Genomic DNA, 17,480 nt, shown 5'->3' with positions numbered 1-17,480 from the left:
TCGTGCATAAAAGGACAACTTCTGTCACCGCCCAAAATGGCAATAACAAACATTGCTCCAGCAAACTCCAGGGTAAAAATTACCGAGAGATGCACGGTATACATGAAGTAGTCCAAATTTCTTACACTCTGAAGTCCTCTACAACACAGCAACATAGTCAACTTTGTTGCTGTAGCTTCTAGAAATAGGCAGATGGGCAAGTCTTTGGTATCTCTATCAGAGAAACAGGATACAAAATCACCTCTGAAAAGAAGTCTGTATTTGGCAGGAAGAGTGGCTGTCCCTAACCTGTACTACAGAAGCCCTCTGCATAGCATTTATGTCTACAAAAAGGCTAGTCATTACAATAACATTGATTTTTTTCCTAAATGAAAGTGATGCATGTAAAACTAAGAAAGCAGAAAGAAACATACAGTTAGGAGCCTATTCTCACCTCCATAGAGAGGGCACCACTCTACCTTCCTGACAAAGCTCGCAATCTTCCAGCAGAAGCTGGAAGTTCACTGTTTAGCATGAGTTTCTCAGGCTCTGTGGTTTGCACCAGCTGCAGCATTCATGAGAACAAAACACAAAAGCTCTATCTGTTTTTAATTTTTCAAATGAGTATCTGCTATAGTTGATAAGTCAGTTCAGTTAAGTTGAAAATACATTCTTTTACATTTACAGACTTCATCCTAGAAACTGGAAGCCGAGCAGTAACTTAACATTATCAAATACCCTAATTAAATTTTAAAAATACTGCTCTAGTAGATTAGGAAAAAGACGTGGAACAACAAAGATGTCACTTACTGCCAGCAACACTGCGTAAATTCAAAGAACACAGAAACACCACACATTGCTTTCTATTACCCAACTTCAATACTTTTAATATCCCATTTGAAGTTCTCCAGTAGCATTGTATGATGGCTTTGGAATCCCACTGTAATTATGAAGGATTTGTCAAAATGTTTTGGAAGTCTTTTATTGGCATCAGCCCAGTGATTTGAAAACCCTCCTAATTATAGCTACAGTCACCATATAAATGCATATATTTTGCTATGTAATTACCAAATGAAACAGATTCTTAATTTATTTTGCTCCTCTCCACCCCAAGCTGTAGTAAAAACTGCAGTATGAAATTCAAGGAAGACGTAATTACTTTGAATTATCTACTTGTTTCCACAATTATGTATCTTATTAGCGAATGAAAACTATTCAGAAAAGAACCTCCGCACAACAGACAGCAGAAATCACAAGCTATTTATTTTGTGTTGGCATGAGTTATGAGTCTGTGCCGAAATAAGTATTGGCTTTGTGGGTATTTCAAACTCCAGAGCAGCCATAGCATGATTCCTCTTGTCCTCAGAGGTTGTGTGACATAGCACCTACTGAGGACTGTGGGGTTTTGGTACAATGACAGGATGAAGGAGGCCAAAAGGTTGCGCTGCTTGTACCAAGCTGCATGGGGAGGATTCTCATCAAGGCTACTGACAGTTTTCCCTTTTTTTAAATGCTAGAAAGAATATGAAATTAAAGTTATAAAAATCCCCAATGCTGTAATAAAAGTAATTATCATGAGGCTACATCATGTCAAACATGGTTTTGTGTCTTAATATTCTCCAAGACAACTGGATCCTTCTTCTTTACACTTCTGTACTATCTGGACTTAGACCTGGGGTATATATTTACTCTTTCCTCTTTTCCTTTTTTCTATACTGGCTCCCTTCCTGCTTAGCCAGCTGCGGCTTTCCAGCATCAGTTTACCTGTCATGCACTCATGCCACAACCCCCAAGTTCCTTCATACCAAAACAGATGGGGAGAAGCATTAATTCAGAGGACAACAGACAGGCAATTGCTGACAGGCAATATAAGTCTTAAACAAAGGGAAATGAATTTTTTTCCCACATAAAAGTATTATATTCCCATGCAAAGAATTAAGCTGCTAGATCAAATAACTCATATTTTTCAAGTGGAGAGGTTTTTTTCTTCTTAATATCATAAATATTATCTACTTAAAAAAAAATATATTAAAAAACCTTTAAAACTTCGAGGAGGTGTAATTACTTTTGTCTTGATCATTACGCTCTGTGCAATGTGATTTACTCCTATTAAGAAGCTGTAACTACCATCTGTATTTTTCTACAGTGTAAAACTACATGAGATTAGAGTTTAAGTTATTCAAACACTACAAAAACAAGCACTTGACTAGGCTATTTCAGAAACAAAGGTTTATCTTACTTCTTTTGAAGGATTCATGGGTAGCGTAAAGATTGTTTTCCAATATGACCAGACGAACAGCATGAAAAATATGTGGTAAGCAACCAGGCACACAACTAAAATCAAAAAGGAACAGAATTAATACAAACAGACCAGTGATATTATAGTACTTGTGAACAGATGCTGTATGTATCACAGATAGTTACTCTAACAAATGTAAATACAAAGCCTCTGCAAAAGCTTTGCAACAAAAATATTGCACTGCAACTTTACATGAGACAAATATAGACTGTGTGGGGAAAGTCATGATACAGGCTACATATATTACAAGAGTTTGAGGGGAACGGTTAATAGCTTATTAGAGCCCCATAATTATTTAGCAAGCACTCTCCCTTTACACATTTATTAAATCTTATTTAACTGATGCGTCTCTGCTTTTTACGTTTATAAACCAAGTAGTGAGACTGCTAGCCATGCACAAAAACCCAAAGAGAAACCCAAAAACCTCAACCCCCCCCCCCAAAGGAAATTTAGCTACCTATACAATGACTAGAGTCTTGTAGTGGATATGTATATGATACCTGAGCAGGAACCAGAACCAGTTAATTTGTTTTGCTAGATTTTTAGGAGGGAGGACAGTAGGGTGTTTTTTAAAAACCTGAAGGTTCTTTCAATTCAAATGTTCATTCACTACTTTATATCTTCATAGCCAGTGATTTATTCTCAGATTTTTTTTAACAGATTCCAGCCAACATTTACCACACTGAGTTGTTTTACTAGAATACAGAAGGTAACGTTAACTTTTCCAAAGAGCCTACCATGGATGGCTAGGTGTTTCCATTTAAAAGCTCTCACTATACTAAGCAATTCACTACAGGGAACAGGAAATCCCAAACTTGTATCCCCTGATTAACTTGCTCTAAATGCACAAGAAAGAGTATTTCCTTGGATTTCTCTTCCTCAGGCACAGATGCAGAAAATAAAGGACAGGTAGGACAGCAACAGTGAAAAATATTATTTCCTTGCTGTACAGATGAACTCAGATCATAGAGAACTCAAGGTTATATGGAAGCTACATGGTGAAATAGTCTTATAAATTCCCAAGATCTTCAAAAAACATTATAAAGGGAAACTTGTGTACATTCACTACACAATCTGAAATATTGCCCTTGTATGGTTACCCCATGTTTTTATATATGCAATGCTATTCAGTGTTAGAGAATTTTCCATAACGCATTATGGTGTGCATAAATCCAGGAACAGTAGCCCAGCATGTTCTTGTTTTTTGCAATTTTGCCTCAAAAGCAACACTGAATAAATGTTTCTGGTGTTGAAGTTTGTTTACTCAAAAAAGCAGCGACACAGTAAATATTTACTCTTATTCACCAGGCAGTTAATAAACAACAGCTAACAAAATCTGAGGAGCAACACTGTACAAAGCTTTTGGGATGACAGGGGAAGAGAGCCATATGCCATGTCTATAAACTGAAAAAAATCTCATCAGTATAACTAAGTGATAGAACTGGACTCCACATCAAGCACAGTAAATGAAACGACCATCTTGTTATTGCACAAACATCTGGCAGAACAGTCCATATTTTATCAGAAGATTTCTATCAACTCTAAAACAACCTGATTTATTCAAACAAAATCAGTATTTTTTTAAACAACAGTATATTCATGGCATAAAGACAGGCAAGGTAGGGGAAGTTACATCAGTTCTGTACACTATGCGTTTACTAAACTGCATCTACATTTTATTGATGTGAGAATAATGGTAACTGGGATTGATAAGAAAATTCCTTTTTCACACATTGAAAAGAAAAGACTACTGGAGGAATATAAAATTTTAGCCTAAAGACATTATCCCATGTTTCCCCCCTAAAGTCTTCACAAGACTAAGTCTCTTCTTGTTTGCTCTTACACCGCAGTTCTCCAACCTGGCGCAGGTCTCGAGCAGTGACTTCTCCCAGGTTACCTACCCATCAGTTTCCCTGCACTGCAGTGGAGACCCTGAGCTACCCAGCTGCTCCACTGGGTCTGTGACTGTTGAGAGGCCAACAAAAGAACCCAAATTCCCTTGAGACCAAAAAAAAAAAAAAAAAAAAAAAAAAAAAAAAAAGACAGGTGTCCGCAGCTCCCTGGGCAGAAATCCTTCTATTTTACACATTTTCTGAAAAAAACCCGAATGGTGTATCCCTTGCTTGGCAAGGCAACGCATTTACAAATAGCTAGCATCACTAGAGTTGCCTGGAAATCTGCAGCAACCTGTAATAGGGCTGAGCCCCATTTGCACAATTTTCCCCCCCGAAAACACTAAGGGCAGAAATACAGCCAGGGAAAATTTCTCCTGGCTGAAGGCCACGAAGCCTTTCAGCAGCTAAAAATAAGGAAATGCATTTTGCTGTTAATTCTAATGTGCTTTGTGAGCAATGCCTAACACGACAGTAGTCCCCCCCGACATACACACTATGGAGCAGCAAGAAACTGAAATTATTTCAGAGTCTGCAAATGCTGAAATTTGCAGATACGCTTATGCATTCATGTCGGGGGAGGGACAACAGAACTGAAAGAAGTTTTTCAAGCAAATGTGTCTTAATTGGCAAATGTTTCTTAATTGGCTTGTGCTTTTTCTAAGTGAGGGAGTCACCAATGACTTAGTAAAACCTGCTGGAATTCCACAAACGTAAAAAGCATACAGTTTCTCTCCTAACCCCCAACTTCTTCCTCCAAAAGCTCTGCAGCCCCACACTTTAGATTTCCATGTGCTATAGTATTAAAATAGCATCTGGAAAAGTAATCTAAACATGCTACGGCCTCGGGGTAGGAACGCTAATGACAGCTAATCAGGCAGTTCTATTATCTTCTGAAAAGTTACGTATCTGAAGGATTCGGTTTCTTCAAAGAGAGTGGCTAAAAAGAAAAAATTCACCTCCCGTTTAAGTATGTTGCACTCTGCGCAAATGTCTTCCTTATCTTTATAAGTCCTGGTTTTACAAGAGCTTTCCTTGTTATGAATAAAAAAATTTTAAAAACGGAATATAAGGATTATTTCAGTTGACACATCAGAAAGCCAGTAAGAAGACTAAAGAGTTCTAAATTTTCTCATCTCTATTTGGAACGGCTAAAGCAATATTAAATAACAGCAGGATAATAAAAGGAGCTGAGGAACACAAAAAAAATGTACTTATTTAAAACAGGTTAGATCTGTATCTCAATTCTACTAGTAAACTACTATACTACTCTGATCTATGAATTCCACTCATAAACAGCTAATAAAAATCTTACCTTTTTCTCCAATATTTGTCATTGTCACTGAAAAATGAGAAAAAAGGAAAGAGTAAAAATGATGTTTAAATAACAAATGATCTAACTGAATATTTTAAACTTTTGTTTTTCAACCAAAGAGGGAAGAGCAATCATCAAACAATATAAGCTTAAGGCCACACACTATCAAGCTTTTATGGTATAGCTGTGTACATTCATCACAAGAATACATAAAAAATTAAAGCTGATGCCAATTGCTTATAATGTTTTCTGGCTTCCACTCCCAAGCTCAGTTCCTGGCAACTAAGCACCTCCTTCTATCTAAAGTAGCCCAAGTTTAACCCAAGAGAAGCCATCTCGGACGAACAGTTATTCTTCAGAACTGTGGTCTTCCAAGTTTAATTGTTTATATACGTTCTGTTCTTGAGGCGGAGGTGTCAGACTCCAGAATTGGTTTTGCCAGCAATACTCTATGATACCTTCATTAGGTCTCTAAGGCATAAAAGCCAGAAGCAGAGAAAAGTTACATTTCCTTTAAGAAACTGCCCACAGATTACAGGATTTGGGGACAGTAAGAAAGCGAGAAAGGTGCCAGTACATCAGGCATGGATGGCATACACAGGTATGTATCAGTCACCGCATTTATGAAAGAGAATAAATCTTTTTCTTATACCTGTATTCCACTCTTGGTCACATTATTTAAAAAAAATAACCACCCCACAACAGATATCTCAGAGAGATTAGAAATGCCCAAGTGATCAAAACCTCATGGTGCTCTTCCCTTTCCACCCAAGCCACTCCACCACACATTTGTCCATCCCAATTAAGTACTCTACAAACTGTAATATACTGGCACCTACAATTGCAAGCAAGGGGACAGTAGCTATATGGATCTCTCATCCACTCTTGTTTTCCTAACAAAAATGTCTGCACAAGGCTGGTCTTCAAACAGCAGGCAAAAGGCAACTTAAAAGGCTACAACGTCCTACGTTCACGTATTAAACTCAGGCTTGTTGATAAAGTGAGTCACTTATATTTAAATATATCTTGCAAAATGCAAGAATGTACCGTGGGACCAGTGCTGCTCAACACCTCAATTAATGCTCCGGAAGACTGAACATTCATCGAGTTTACAGATGACACCACCCTGGGGACACCAGCTGGTATGTGCGTGTGCAGGGCTGCCATCCACAGGGACCCAGACAGGCTGGGGAAATGGGCCAACAGGACCCTTATGAGATTCAGCGAGGGCGAAGGCCAAGTCCCGCACCTGTAAAGAAACATCCCCCTGCAACGATACAGGCTGGGGACGGCGGGGCTGGGGCAGCTCTGTGGAAGGGGTGGTGGGGGTGCTGGTGGGCAGTGAGCTGAACATCAGCCAGCAGCACCAGGGCAGCAGAGAGGGCCACCAGCCTCCTGGGCTGCATTAGCGGGGGCATGGCAGGTCCATCAAGGGGAGGGACTATCCCTTTCTATGCAGGATTCAGACAACATCCAGAACATTGCCCCTGGTTTGGGACTCCCAATACAAGAAAGACATGCCCAGGGGATAACCACCAAGCTGATAGGGACCAGATCACTCATCCTCTGAGCAGAGGCTGTTCAGCCTGGAGAAGACACGGCTTTGGAAGGACCTAACAGGGCCCCTCACTACAGGAAAGACATTGAAGTGCTGGAGCGTGTCCAGAGGAGAGCCACCAAGCTGGTGAGGGGTCTGGAGAACAAGTCCTATGAGGAGAGGCTGAGGGAACTGGGCATGTTTAGTTTGGAGAAGAGAAGGCTGAGGGGAGACCTCATTGCCCTCTACAACTACCTGAAAGGAAACTGTAGAGAGGCAGGGGTTGGCCTCTTCTCCCAAGGGAATAACGACAGGACCAGAGGAAATGGTACGAAGCTGCGGCAAGGGAGATTTAGATTAGACATTAGGAAGAATTACTTTACTGAAAGAGTGGTCAGGCACTGGAACAGCCTGCCCAGGGAGGTGGTGGAGTCACCATCCCTGGAGGTATTCAAGAAACGTGTAGACATGGCTCTTCAGGGCATGCTCTAGTGCCCAAGATTATTGTTTGTGGTGGGGTGTTGTGTGTGGGGTTGTGGGTGTGGAGTTTAGTAGGTGGGTGCGCTTTTTTTTTTTTTTTTTTTTTGTGGTTGGACTCGATGATCTCAGAGGTCCCTTCCAACCACTAAGATTCTGTGATTCTGTGACCTCCACGAGACATCAAGGAGGTGGAGCTGGGCTCTTCATAATGGCGCAGAGAGGGAGGACAAGAGCCAGTAGGTGTAAGTTGAAATTTGATACAAGGAAAAACTTTTCCACCATAAGAACAGTCCACCAGTGGAGCAAGTCGTCCAGACATGTTGTACAGTCTCCATCTCTGGAGCTTTTCCAGACTCAACCGGATAAAACCCTGAACAATCTGTCCTGACCTCACACGTAACCCTGCTTTGATTAGGAGGTAGGACTAGATGAGCTGAGGTCCCCTCAAACATGAATTATTCCACAACTCTATAATTATAGAACAGGTGTATTAAAATGGAGATTTACTGTAGCTCTACCAAAATGAGCATCTACCTCACCTAAAGGAAAACAGTAAATAATCATGTTTATAAAGTTCTTCACAAAATCAGAAAGACCCCACAGAAGTTGCATAAGCCACTATAAAGCAAACTCTATTCTGCCCTCAGTTTTCTAGTTCAGCCAGGAGAAATCTTTAGAGCTTGATAAGCTAAATATCCATAAAGACAACTGCTAGAGAAAAGCTGAAGGAACAGGTATGCACATTTGACTCTGAGGAGCAGAGAAGCTGCGGCACAATAATGCACAAGAACTGTACAATTTTAAGTAAACAGTCATCCACCAGAAAAAAACAAAAGACAACTTTAGAATCAATGCGTAATATTTAAAAGTGCTGGAGCTCTCACATTAGGACAAACCAGCCAATACACAAGTGCTGATTTTCTTTCTCCACTTGGTATGGTCAGCAAAGTGTGCAGAAATTTTGCCAGTCATCTTGGAGTAACAACTCTCTGCTAATTAAAAAGCCGTAGCCAAGCATACATTGCAGAATCACCGGTTTCAAAATAAAATCTACTTAGAAAACCAACCCTTCATAAGAAATTGTGGTATTTTTCTCTCCTAACAAGGGAATGGCAGAGAACATTGCTGTGAAAGCAGTTGTCATCTTTTTTCCCCCCTTAACCTTGGATAAAATGTATTAATCAATGTGTTTGAGACTTTTACTTACTAACATCTGTAAGTAAAGAAGTAATACAACTAATAAATGCAAATTTAATAATTTCTATTTGACTGCAAGCCTACAACCTTTCAAAATCTCGGTGCACCTCCAGGACGAAATGCACTCTTCAGAGTCTGTACCTGCTTGGTGGACCATCTTTTCAGCTTTTAAGGAATCTAATTTGGAATGTGTCTGACAGTCAGGAGCTACAGACCATGAAGGCTAAAATTTAAGTGCTCAAAGATGCCCAGGTAATTCCAGCAGCGTGAGAACTACTTTTTTTTAAATATATCTTGTCATTTTAATCTCTTTTACCACCTGATATAACTCAAGAGTTATTTCATACGCTTCTGAGTTGCAACTACAGTAAGAGACCAAAGTAGAAGCAGCAAAACTGAAGAGAGATGTCAGTCACTATCTTCAATCTACCATCTTCTCCAGCCTTACTGCAACTGGTGTTTACGAGACTGGCAGCACTGCTTAACACACAATCCATCACACAGCGACACAGAGGAATACAGAAGATATCCAAGAACCTGCAGCTTTTCACAAAGTGAAGTACTATTCCTTCTGCTTATGCCTTTTTAAATCACTTTTGACAAAGACTCCCTGAAGGAGGTATAATGTGTGGGAAAGTAAAGGAGACGCATGTGCAACACCACAGGTTCAGGGAGGAAATAAAGGGGGGGTTTCTTGGGTTGGCTGGGATTTTTTTGCACAAATGTGGCAGAATTGACCAGCGGGGAGGGAAGCCCTTACAAACAAACACTCTCTTAAATTTCTCTCAAAAATTAAACTTTCTCTATTTGTAGAATGCCCACAATACAAAGATTTCTTAGGGTAACCACAATATGCTCATCATTCTAAAATCACACTATTTAATGGAAAATAATTTTCTAACACAAAAAAAACCCTCTAATTTTGGATTTGATCAAAGCAACGTTTGCTATTTTCCCCAACTTCTGAACAGCACACATGATATATTTATTTAAACCAAATTTCATATTTTTCATTAGATACAGTGATACAGCTTTGCTATATTATTCAATAGTATTTGACCATATAGTCTTCTGTGAATCATTTATACCAGTCTTTCTTGCAGTTTTCTCATTTCTCTTCCGAGAGGTTATATTCACTGCTGGCAGTGAACAGAAAAGCAGGTCAGACTGTGCATCCTGTCATTAATAAATACCAGCTAAAATGCTGCAATTCACTCACTGGTAGTCAAACAGCATATAAATAATAAGGGTAAAAAGCATTTATGTCTACAATGCCTAAAATAAACACCAAGGACACACCAATCCCAAACATAAAGCAATTTCTACAATCTGGGAGAAAACAGCGTAAAACCCTTTGAGGGAGGAATGGAATGATACTCCTGTATATTCAGAGATGGAGATAATTATAAAACCATGACCTGTCTTCAAGAAGTCATTAAAAAGTTACAGCTCTGTTCGCCTAAGATACTGCAGGGGCCAATTTCATTAAGAAGCTGCCTTCCACTGCTAAAGCATCAGGATGCCATTTACAGTTCGGTACCAGCAGACTAGCACATAATTAGAGCCTCTCTGTTTCATTATGCAACTTGCAGACGGTGCTCATCAGAATTAGGGATCAGGCTGGGACATACGCAGGACTTCAGCCAACATAGATGCCAATTTCCTGAGCCAGAAACATCGTTCTCTGTTTGCCCTGAGCCACAGGCAGCCAGAAACGGGAACAGCACATTCAGTAGTCAACACTGCTAAAGAGCCTGCGCTTGCAAAAAACAACAGTGACTGAGGACAGAAAATTGTGTTATAAAAGATAGGAAAAAGTCCAGCATGGAAAGGACACCCGGAGAAGCCTGGGGAATTCATCCCACACTTGCTGGTAGTCTTCCTCACTGGGAGAAAGCCATCAAGCATTGGTAATGCTGCCTTGGCAAGCAAAGGGGCACCACAGTATCTCAAAACTGCCTGCTACAACTCCATCACCAAATTAGTTTGCCAAGAGGAGAAGCCACATTGCTAGGCATCTTGCACTGGGTCAGACCTTAATTCAGTGATAGAAATGCATTTCCCATTTCTTGAACTATGGCTTATTTTCTCTAGAAATCTTTATTAGCATTCACCTGTGGAAAATTAAGTAGGCATCCATCTCCATGTGGCTAGAGACTTGACAAGACACATTGCTACCATAAACCCCGAAAGATTTTGGAAGATAAAATTCATGTAAAAAATCTGCATTGGGTTTCTAACATTAAATTTTGCTTGACTTCTAAACACAAAATCAAAGTTCCTGAACAGTAAATGTAATGGTTAGATAAAAAGAAGGAAAAAAAAAAAAAGACTGGAAAAAGCAGCTAATTTTTTAAAGCTTTGATGGAAGTGGATATACAAAATCTTGCTTCCATATTTTATGTATATTTTTTAAATATTTAAAGCTTTGGAATGGGAAAATAAGATACATCTGATTCAGAGACTCTGCAGACACATCTATAAATAGCTGTTTCTCTCAAACTTTTATACAGTTTAACATCTTGGATCTGATTCACAAAACTAAGTACGTATTTTATCTTTATAGGATATTTGAAGCTGTAAAACACTGATCTATTGATACAGTTTAACTCAGCTCTCTGTACACATAAAAGTGTTTTATAGTTGTGACAAGTGTTCTATCCTTGTCTGCAATAGTCTTTTAGAAAAAAAATCAGCGTTTGCAATAAAAACTACCTCTTTGCTAGACAGAGCAGTGATTTGCATTGATTCAGAGTGACAAGGTGGAGACTTTGCCACCAGTGCTTCGCTTCTGGACAAAAGTAACAGAAATATTTATGGTATAGTTAACATTAGCATAAGTAGTTACCAATAACCCATACATTTGGATTTGACAGCATTTGTGAATGTCTCGCTAAATTCATTTTAAACCCTTCAAACTACATCACCGCCCACCTACCCAGCAGCAGGCTGCTATTTGGTACCTTTATGTAAGGTCACAAACCCACTGCTTTTGAATTGAGCATGACTAAGGATTGATCTAATCTTTCTTCTTTACAAACATCCTGTTTACTTTCCAAGTCACAAGCACTAAGTGAAGACGGAAGACTAGTTCTAGAGAAGTCGTATGACCAGATCGTTTTCAGCAAACAGAGTGTGCCCTGACACAAACATCTATTCAAGCTGCTATGTATCAAGCAGTGTTAAATCTTTAACCGAAAACACAATCTTATCTAATAATTATATCTTCACCATAGACCTTATGTTCTCAACTTAAAGCCATAATTTAAATTTCAAGGCTCAAAACTTATAGGTAGTATGCTAGGCACTACAGGGAGAGATAACCAGTCATACTTAACACAGACTTCGATTCAATTTCAGAAGCGGAGAATGGCAGCTGCCTCTGAAAGTCTGAGAAAGAAATCAAATGAAATTTGATAAACGCACAGGAGTACTGCTGGCTAAAATTCAGGAGCCAATTTTACTTCAGCTGCCAGGTTTGAAACGTTTCTGAAAGTAACCAGGGATCTCAGAAGAGGAAAAAAACATGGTGTTTGCAAAATATGGTATAAAAATACCTATTTGCTTTGATCAAAGTCCTTTGCTACCTTAGCAGCTGATGTACAGACAGGGTATTTAACTGTTATTTGACAATAGCCAACTGCAGTGTTAAAATGCACTTGTATTTCCACAGCCAAATGTAAGCTGTATGTGATTACAAGACATAAGCAGCAATTACCACAAATCCTTTGATCCATTTGGAGAACATACTGAGCAAAGAGCTCAAATCCAGCTGACCAAACCTTGGGCCTCGCCTTTTTTTTTCTTTTTTTTTCCCTTTTTGTTTTTCTTTTTCCTCTACCAGCTTCTGTCTCCGTATTTTCTGCCTCTTCTGATGCCCTGATGACACTGTGCCATGCCTACAGGGCAGGCATTAATTCTGCCTCTAAACTGTGATGAATTAAGCAGCTTTTTATCCTGCTATAATTCCATTCCACTGATGTTACACAGAGTCAAAATCCTCGATTCAGCACTAATCAATCTGATCCTCCAGCAAAAATCTTTCACGATCATTAACATCTTTAGCAGCTGGGTATCATTCCATGCTTTTCTGTTCCATACTGAGGATAGCTGTGGCCAGATCCCAGTCGCATGTTCTACTCCAAAACCAAAGATGTTGCTTATGAGTTCTCCTGACTGTATTGTGAATGTCTTGTTGTCCCCCCTCTTCAACTGCGCTGAAGTTACTTATTCTTTTCCAAATCGGGCAAAACACTCACCAGGTGGCAATATTTCCTCCCTTTCTCTTCACTGAAGTAGTCACGAAATGCTTATTGCTTGTTTCTGTGTTCCACAGCAAATCTATTTTCCTTCTCCAAAATTACATATTCAAGCTGCATTTTTGGACAGGATTCCCTGAGCAAGAGCATTATCCTTGGAATTAAAATCAGTGACACGTAAAAAATGAATCAAAACAGAACATACACAACCAATTTCTATTTATTGGATAACCCTTTCATCAGCACAGCTGGTATTTTCACTAAAAATGTTTGTCCCAGCACTGTCAAATTTTCCCATTTTCCTTCTTGTATGCAAATCCAAATCACGAACTGGCAGGAAAACAAAACAAAACAGAACAAAAAACCAAAAAGGATCTCGACATCCGAGTTTGTCAAGAACATTTCTGACAACTGTCAGAAACTCTAAATAAGTACTGGTTCTGCCTTACCCAAAGTATGAAGTGGAGAACTACTCTAAGTCCTTTATACTTCTACTAACCAAAGTTAGATATACACCAAAGAAGGAAAATTTGAAAATAGTTCACAGAATCCAGTATGTCTTTCTTGAGTGGATGCAGGAGCGGGGAGAAAGAATTCTGTTTGCACTTCAAGTTACTGTTGTTCCTTCCATCCTAGGTTGAAATTTCAGTAGCTTCGGCTATCAAAGTTCAATGTACTCGTTATACATCGTCATTTCCTCATCTTTTTCAGAGGAAGAACAACAAATTTGTAACCCTCAGTTTTTCATAAACACATTCAGGTTTTCCTAGGGGAAAGAATACTTAAAGGCCCATTTATTTTCAACACAAAGGAAGCTGTCTGGGGGAAAAAGACAACTACTACTGCCAGATGGGGGTTGTGAAATGACAATACTCGGAAAATCAAGAGAATGGAACTGGATTAGAGAGAAGCAATTTTTAGTCAGGTGTTTCAAAATGAATTCATTTACACATTTAATTCCAGTATTCTATAACCAGCAGGAAGAAGATAATTGTTTCTCATTTTCCTTAAAGGTCAAAGCAGCATGAGCACTTAACTGAATCCAGTCATAAAAGAGACAGAACTCTAGACATGGTAATACTACAGTTAAAAGTTATGGATTCCTTTTTCTGTTCCTAAAAAGCTACTCAGTACTGTAACTACTTAGCTTTAGGGATGAAAGGGACCATCTTAGTAGACTTTTTCTTTCCTTTTTTAAAAAAACACAATGTCCCACCTATAACACTCAGTTGAAATTGCAAAAAACATTCAAAATACTATGTTTGAAACACTTTCTCATCAGTAAAAGCTCAAATAAACCACTTACGTTGCAACTGTGCAAAGTCCTTGCTAAGTCCTACCGCACAATGGTTAACACTGTTCCCTGTACATTGTCATTGGCATCAATGACAGCAAGCTGCAGTAAAATAAGCAGCTATACACGTCCGTCCCAGCAGTCAGTGCTGCAGAAATAAAAGATGCACTGAGTAGACAGGCTGGCTTCAAAGCGCTGAAATGCTTACAGTCTATTCCTGCCGTTGGCTTTCGTTCTCAGAGTTGTTAGCTATTCCTTCTGTTGTTTACACTAAATATTCATTAGTAAGACAAGACATAAGTTTATTTTATCGTAATATGCCAAAAGCGAGGGAAAACATCCAGATATAGATAAAACATGGAATGAGCGGAATTCGCAGACAGCTATTATGCTGAATTAAAAAACTGGTGAGCCAAGCAGAATGCGGAAGCAGTGGTAGTGGTGGGGGAAACAAACAAAAAAAAAAATCCCCTTTGTCCGTAGAAAGGAATTCAGCAAAAGATGTTTTAGCAGAGCTCCAGGATTCTCTCTGCCTCCCCTCCCATTGCAGGCCTTTTGCTTTGAGCGGTTCTCAAGGAATATGGTACCATAGTTTATAGCTTGAAGCGAGTTTCAAATATGCCATTTCCTGAAGAGGTACCTGCTTTCAGATAAGCTAAAACCTTTCCTCTGCTATACAGAATTACACAGAAGAAAAAATATAGTAGACCGCTCACACAGTAGCACCCGAATCAAGCCTACTGTACTGTGTAAGCATCACAGGGCCAGGGACATTAAGACAGATGTTAACTAAAGATGGTCACTTTCCCCCAAAACATCCTTGCCCTCCTCTTGTCAGCTTACAGCTCCCCTTTCCAGGCTCTCTCTGTCAACTTCTCCCACAACTTTCCAGACAATTCTCTTCCTTGCGCTGGAGGCAGGCACTTCAGTCCCCCTCTCATGAGGGCACAGGAACTCAAGTCCCAATTACTAGTTGAAGAGCAGCATGTAAAACTAGCAGATTTGAATGTTGTTAGTGAAAATAAGATGTAAAAAGACCACCTCCAATATAGGAGCCAAGCGAAGTCTTGATACTTCCCTCCAAAACAGAGGTGCTAGGCCTAGCAATCATTTTAATGTCTCAATTGCTCAGCCAAGCATCTGTAGGACAAAAATTTTATCGCCTTGTGTTCAAAAAAAAAATAATATCCCAAATTAGGTACCAGACTGCTAAGATTTTCAACACAAACAGCTGAAGTCTGGCAAAGTTATACAGGCATATAGAATCACAGAATCATAGAATTGTCTAGGTTGGAAGGGACCTTTAAGATCATCGAGTCCAACCACCAACCTAATACTGACAAAACCACCACTAAACCATGACCCTCAGCACCACGTCTGCTCGTCTTTTAAATACCCCCAGGGATGGCCATTCCACCACTTCCCTGGGCAACCTGTTCCAATGTTTGATAACCCTTTTGGTGAAGAATTTTTTCCCTATATCCATCCTAAACCTCCCCTGGCGCAACTTGAGCTGTTGCCTCTTGTCCTATCGCTTGTTACTTGGGAGAAGAGACCGACCCCCTCCTTGCTACACCCCCATTACAGGGAGTTGTAGAGACCGATAAGGTCTCTCCTCAGCTTCCTTTTCTCCAGGCTGAACAACCCCGGTTCCCTCCTCGTAAGACTTTTTCTCCAGACCCCTCACCAGCTCCATTGCCCTTCTCTGGACACACTCCAGCCCCTCAATGTCTTTCTTGTCATGAGGGGCCCAAAACTGGACACAGCACTCGAGGTGGGGCCTCACCAGTGCTAAGTACAGGGGGACCATCATTGCCCCAGTCCTGCTGGCCACACTCTTCCTGATACAGGCCAGGATGCTGTTGGCCACCTTGGCCACCTGGGCACACCGCTGGCTCATATCCAGCCGGCTGTCGACCAACAGCCCCAGGATGGACTCAGCTTGAGGTGGGTGTTTTCCCCTCAGCGCTGCTCCTTGGAGAGACGCTAAATGACCACTGTGAACCTCACCTACAGTAGCTGGGAAAGGGGAGACAACACCAATTTGTATTCCTGCATGCCGTTATTATAATACCGTTCACGACACATCAGTACTCCGTACGTTAGCTCCTAAGACTCAAGTTGTTTTCTACACCTCAACAGAAACTGAAATCAATTCAAGGGAGCCCAGCGAGCCCGTCATTTAATAAACCCTCTCGTCTCAACTACTCAAATTCACCCCAACACCCAACACGATGAATTCTTCGCCTCAGGCTACCGAAGAGCCAAGGGGGGCACGGTCGGGAGGACTTTCCCGAACGAACTGGAGACCACGGGCGAACAAATGGCGGGGGCGGGGGACAAACACACACACACACACACACACATACAAGGCAGCGCGGAGGCCCAGCACGACTCTGAGGGGGACCACGCTGAGGGGGACAGTCTCCAGCCCGGCCAGGGGCGGCCCCCGGCGGCGACAAACAACAGACAACGCCGCCGAACGGCGGCGTTGTCTGTTGTTTGTCGCCGCCGGGGGCCGCCTCTGGCCGCCACAGAGGCGGGAGGCTGCGCTCTCCCCTCAGGTGCCCTCCCCTCAGCCCCGTCCCGCGGGAGCCCATTAATCCCCCCCCACCCCTCCCCGCCCGCCGCCCCGGCGGCACTCACGGAGGCAGAGCTGGGTGACATAGGCGTAGTAGGACCAGCAGAGGATGCTGGAGATGAAGAGGACCGGCACCCAGTAAAGCAGCCGCTGGCAGCGCCGCCGTAACCCCATACAAGCCCCCGCCGAGCCGGCTGGTGGCGGCGGCGGCGGGGCCGCCATCTTCTCGCACCGCATCCCGACCGCCTCCCTCCGGGGGTCCGGGCCCCGACCGAGCGCCCCGCCGGAGCCCGCCCCGATCCCTCCCTCCCGCGCTGACAGGGCTCTCCGGCGTGGCCGCTCCTCCCACCGCCCGCCCTGACAGGGGAAGGGCCGCCCGAGAGGCCGCAGCGTCATGGGATCATGGAGCGGTTTGGGTTGGAGGGGACTTTAGAGACCATCTAGTTGCAACCCCCCTGCCATGGGCAGGGACATCTCCCACCAGACCAGGCTGCTCAAAGCCCCATCCAGCCTGGCCTTGGACACGTCTAGGGATGGGGCAGCCACAGCTTCTCTGGGCAGCCTGGGCCAGTATCTCACCACCCTCAGAGTGAAGAGTTTCTTCCTAATATCTAATCTAAATCTCCTCTCTTTCAGATCAAAACCAT

The 17,480-nt window shown here is 41.6% G+C and overlaps 1 protein-coding gene across 1 annotated transcript in view; it reads right to left on the bottom strand.

Moving 5' to 3' along the window:
* Positions 1 to 17,156, bottom strand: part of ZDHHC2 (zinc finger DHHC-type palmitoyltransferase 2) — a 37,967-nt gene extending 20,811 nt beyond the window's left edge. Inside the window, exons 1-3 of the mRNA XM_063336211.1 lie at positions 16,899 to 17,156; positions 5,486 to 5,512; positions 2,219 to 2,313 (exon numbers count right to left, since the gene is read on the bottom strand). Coding sequence (XP_063192281.1) covers positions 2,219 to 2,313; positions 5,486 to 5,512; positions 16,899 to 17,070 — 294 coding nt within the window. The 5' untranslated portion in view covers positions 17,071 to 17,156. The remainder of the gene's footprint in view (positions 1 to 2,218; positions 2,314 to 5,485; positions 5,513 to 16,898) is intronic.
* Positions 17,157 to 17,480: the final 324 nt, after the last annotated feature.

This window comes from Chroicocephalus ridibundus, chromosome 5, assembly GCF_963924245.1.
Source record: "Chroicocephalus ridibundus chromosome 5, bChrRid1.1, whole genome shotgun sequence".
NCBI classification, from domain to species: Eukaryota; Metazoa; Chordata; class Aves; order Charadriiformes; family Laridae; genus Chroicocephalus; species Chroicocephalus ridibundus.
This window is presented reverse-complemented; position numbering and strand designations above follow the sequence as displayed.